Source organism: Elephantulus edwardii, unplaced genomic scaffold (assembly GCF_000299155.1).
Source record: "Elephantulus edwardii isolate Elephantulus edwardi_28Jun2011 unplaced genomic scaffold, EleEdw1.0 scaffold00048, whole genome shotgun sequence".
Classification (NCBI taxonomy): domain Eukaryota; kingdom Metazoa; phylum Chordata; class Mammalia; order Macroscelidea; family Macroscelididae; genus Elephantulus; species Elephantulus edwardii.
The window spans coordinates 12815870-12820842 of NW_006399798.1; the positions used below are offsets into that span (position 1 = coordinate 12815870).

Genomic DNA, 4973 nt, shown 5'->3' on the forward strand with positions numbered 1-4973 from the left:
AGAAGAGAAGAGAAGAGAAGAGAAGAGAAGAGAAGAGAAGAGAAGAGAAGAGAAGAGAAGAGAAGAGAAGAGAAGAGAAGAGAAGAGAAGAGAAGAGAGGGAGAGAGGAGATGTCAGGGAAACGATCTCTTCCATATTTGTAAATCTCAGGCAAAGAAAGAAACAAGGAGGATTTTGCTGTTATTCTTTTTAAAATCAAAATCCCCTGTCTCTGTACACCAGGAATAGACATATAAATACCATGTCCAAAAGTAATAAACACAAAACAAATTCATTGCCATCAAGTCAGAGCTGAATTTCCAAAGGGTTTTCTAAGGTAGGAGACTGGACTGGAGGCGAGTGCCCATCCTTCTCCTATGGAGCTGCTGGTAGACTGGAATCACCAGAGAAGAACCACCTTTGGGTGAGCTGCACAGCTTCCTACGGACTAAGCCACCACAGCACCCATCCAAGAAACCAATGGGTCCCGATTATTCCCACAGACCCATATTCTCCCTCCACTGAGGATCTCTTTGGGTTGGGAAGAACAAAGTGATAATGGATTCTTTTTTAATTTTCCCAGTGGTCTTCCTTGACTTTGGAGGTCATATTTTCCCCCTTGATCCTGGAGAACCTGCAGCCTCAAACTGGAGAAGGTGTGTATCTAGTCATCAGCAAGAACTTTTAGACAAAAGGAGCCTGTTAGGAATTCACACCAGAGTTGATCTCCTGTGTGGATCTCATGACTGTACATCTTGACCTCAGGTGTGGAAATTTGGAATCTACACCTAGAAATCAACGCAACTTGTTGACACTGTCTTCTCTTTCTTCCCAATAAAGGACTAACTGACTTTTATTCTCCTCCACTTGTAGTAAGGCTCCATCATTTACTAAGAAAGCAAAAGAAAGCAGACACAGCACAGTAGCCACAAAGGCGATTCTTGAAGCTTACATCAGGGGAGAGGAAGGAGCAGGGAAAAGGCACCACATATCTGCACGATTTAATGTGCTATTTCCCCTCAAGACATTGGCACGTGTCCTCCTTACCAAATGTAGATGTTCACGGAGCCACGTGGCAGGACTGGACATGCGTCATGTACACAAAGGTAGATGGATAGATAGGTGTAACACCACGCCACAAATCACAACTGGTAAACTATACCATGAATGCCAAGAGAACTCAATGGGTGGCTCTCTAAGCTGGGATAGAAGTGATTTCCACCGTGTGAAAGATGGGAAGAGAGTGGTACATGACCACTTCCCATCAAATAAGTAAGTGGTGACTCGAGACTGGTAAGGGTTTGGGGAGGTGGCAGTGGCCACAAAAGCAGACCAGACATTTCACGAGAAGAATTCCTATGGGTAATTGTAATTATACTCTTTAACACTGCATATTAAATCACTCCTCCTGGACCTCGGACGTGATTGAACTTGAAAATGCAAAGGCTTTATCGACATTGCCAACCCAACCTTGCCTTTTGTCCTTTCCTGCTTGCATAAAATGGAATCTTTACAACCAAGTGCTGAAACATAAACCATGTAAGTGGGACAAAACTACACATCTACTTACAAGGTCTTCACTACTGTAGCACCTTTGTTTGTTTGTTTTTTGACCAGGGCCAATGCATTCATTTTGCAAAGAACAAGAGAAGTCTGAGAAGCTTAAGGACTCACATGACACATCATTAAATATTTAATCACTTTTTAAAAAGTCCTAAGCTTTTATCATATTTCATCCTTCTAGACAGTTCATTCTATGCTATAGATTCCAAGGCCCCCTCAAGGAAGAAGGGTAAATTGGGAGAAACCTTCTGAGTGGCAGGGTTAAATTATCTCAAGAATGAGTTTCCATTGGCGACGTTGTGAACTCACTTCACCCCGTAAACCCACCAATCCACAGGATTGAGTCCATTGATTTTAGTCTCCAAGAATCTGTTTTACAAAAGATGCCACATCTGTTGCTTTGGATTCATGTTGAGTGAAAAAAGGATGTTGCTGGAAAAGAAAAGGGGGGTGGGGGGATATGTTATTAGTACTTGTTACTGACAATACATGAGTTGAGCAAATAAACAGATTTCTGTGGTAAATGCATTAAGTACATTCATCAGGTTCAAGGTGGTACAAATGGTTAAGATAAAAGGTTGGAAATTCATGGCCACCCAGAGGCACCTCAAATAAAAAGGCCGGGTGTTCTACTTTTAAAAATCAGCCACTGAAAACTAACAACCCCAGTTCTACTCGGACATACGTGGGGTCACCATGTATCACAGTCAGCCTTATGGCCACTGGTTTTATGATTTGGTTGAAGCCAGTTTCTTCCTATCCTTTCCTGTATCGAGGGCATGTCTAGTCAGGGAAATGTTTGAAAGATATTACTTAGCTGTCACTTCTATTTGGATTTCAGTATGTTTCCACTGCATTGCTTTAAGGACTAAGGTACACTTGACTCCAGCCATGACATTTCCAAGAACCTCGTATACACGCAAAATCTAGATGCTAAATAAGTCAGGCCAAAGAAGGTTTGATGTATCTGAATTATGGTAGTGGTGGTGAAGAATATTGAATGTCAACCAAAAATCCAAATATAGCAACAATCACTGAAGAGGCAGGACTTGACAGGGATCTATTCTATTGTATGTAATAGATTACTATGGGTCAGAACCACCTTGAGAGAACCCAACATTAGACACTATAGACCATCTATTCCTTTAGGGGATAAGTGGCAACAGATGAACTATTGTTGTCATTGTTGTTCGGTGTCATCAAGTTGACTGCTATGTGTAAATCTCATCTCAGGTAAATATAAGAATTAGCAAATCCCCAATCTGCAAATAACTCTTCCCCCCCACGCACACACACACACACAATAAAAAAAAATTTATTTTAGACAGAGATAGTAGAAAAAGAATTAAAAATTCCAGAGATGTCTGCACATTAAAGACAGGAAACTATTAGGAATGCAAAACCAATTTTGTAAAATAGTAAATGTACAAAACAGAGCCTACTCTTACCCTCAGAGATTTGGCTTGGATTGAAACCATTAACAAGGCCCTTTTCTATCTTTTTTGGGGGGAGGGGGGTGATCCCATAGTCATTTTTTAAGTAAACTTTGTACTTTATACTAGTTTGCTATAAAACTTTGTATACAAAGTTTGCATACATTGTTTTGACACTGGATCTTTCCTGTTTCCTTTACCCACCCCCTATCTCTCTACCCATCAAACTGCAAGACCCTATGATTACCCTCTGCCCATCCTCACCCTCTGCTCTTACCCTCCTCCCTTGAATCCTTATACCCATTTTCTAGTTATCTATTTCTACAGTAATGGTTTTATGCAATATATGTCCTTATGAGACTGAGTTATTCACTTAGCATAATGCTCTCCAGTCTCTCTCAAGTTATGAAGTCATTTTCAAAATCATTGCTCCTGCATGCTGCATAGTAGTCCATCATGTGAATGTACTAAAATTTTCTCAATCCATTCAACTGTGGTTGGACATTTGGCTGTTTCCATGTTCTTGGGATGGTGAGTAACACTGTTATGAACACTGGTGGACCAGTCTACGTTTGTGCCTCAGCTCTCATTTTCTCAGGGTGTATTCCAAGCAGTGAAATAGCTGGATCATGTGGAACTTCTATGTTGAGCTTTGTGGGGAAGCGCAAACAGCCTTCCAGAGGGGTTGTACCACTCTACAATCCCACCAACAATGTATAAGAGCTCATATCTCTTCCAACATTTATTACTTGCTGTCCTGTTAAACTTTACCAATGCTACTAGGATGAGATGGTATCTCATGGTGGTTTTGATCTGCATCTCTTTTTACTGCTGGTGATTTGGAACATTTCTTCATGTGTCTGTTGAACAAAGCCATTTTCTAAGTGACATCAATAACCATGAGTTATCCTTAGATATCTCCTGAGAAAGAACTGATCCACTTAGAAAATAATGCAGACTATTGAATTCTATGTACCAAATAAAAATCCACTGCCATCGAGTCAGTTCTGACTCATAGCAACCTTCATGCAAATGTCTGAGGCTGTAAACCTTGATGGGAAGAGATTAGTCTATGCCACTGGTGGGGTCAAGCTACAGAGCTGTCAGTTAGCAGCGTGACGTGGAACACACCACATCACCACAGAAAACCCAACAAAACAAAAGCAAAAAAGAGCAACAACCTAGTCCATTCCTAGTGAGCTCTCATCAGATTTCCAAGGCTGTCCACCCTGATGGGAGGAGACTGCCCATGTTCCTTCCTTTCTATAGATCTGTTCTGGTTAGAAATGTAACTCACTGTGCCACCAGGGTTCCTTAGTTCTATGGACAGGTGGAGAAAAATCAATTCAGATAGTAAAGGTTGACAGAAAGGAAAATGGGGTTTAAAAAAATAATAATAATCCAGTCTGATATAGTATACCTTTTCCCTTAAGTGAACTATCCAGATTAGGCAAATGCATGGAGACAAAAGTGGAATTGCATCTATTAGGAAGGTGGTGGGGAGTTATCGCTGAAGTGTACAGAGCTGCCCTTCGCACTGATGAAAACCTTTAGGACCAGGCAGTATATATAGACAGTTACACAAATGGCAGATGTTACTAAGTCCCTTGAGTTGTACACTTACAATTAGGAAATACTTTGTCAAAGGTATTTCTGAAGACCCTCTTCTCAAAAAAAAATCAAGAAAGAAAAATCAAAATCCAGCATTTTGTGGCAAGAACTAGAAGATAAAACAAAATGCAAAAGAATTCTTTTTAAACCACTCAAAAACAAACAAAGCCATTGTCTCTACATCAGAGCAAGCTGCCCCTACATGGCTCAGTCTGGTTGCAGTGAGGACTGACGGTCACCGTAGAACCTCACACTTCTAATTAGAAACATGAACCAAATCCACTGGGATCAAGCCCATCTGGAGTCGCAGTGACCTTACCAGACAGAGTACAACCAACCCAAAGTGCTTCCTAGACTGTTTATTTATATACGTGTGTGTGTGTGTGT

The 4973-nt window shown here is 40.9% G+C and overlaps 1 protein-coding gene across 1 annotated transcript in view; it reads right to left on the bottom strand.

Moving 5' to 3' along the window:
• Positions 1-1344: 1344 nt before the first annotated feature.
• The window catches only part of MAP2K6 (mitogen-activated protein kinase kinase 6), a 169342-nt gene continuing 165713 nt past the window's right edge, over positions 1345-4973 (bottom strand). Inside the window, exon 12 of the mRNA XM_006886251.1 lies at positions 1345-1974. Within this exon, the coding sequence (XP_006886313.1) occupies positions 1897-1974 (78 nt within the window). The 3' untranslated portion in view covers positions 1345-1896. The remainder of the gene's footprint in view (positions 1975-4973) is intronic.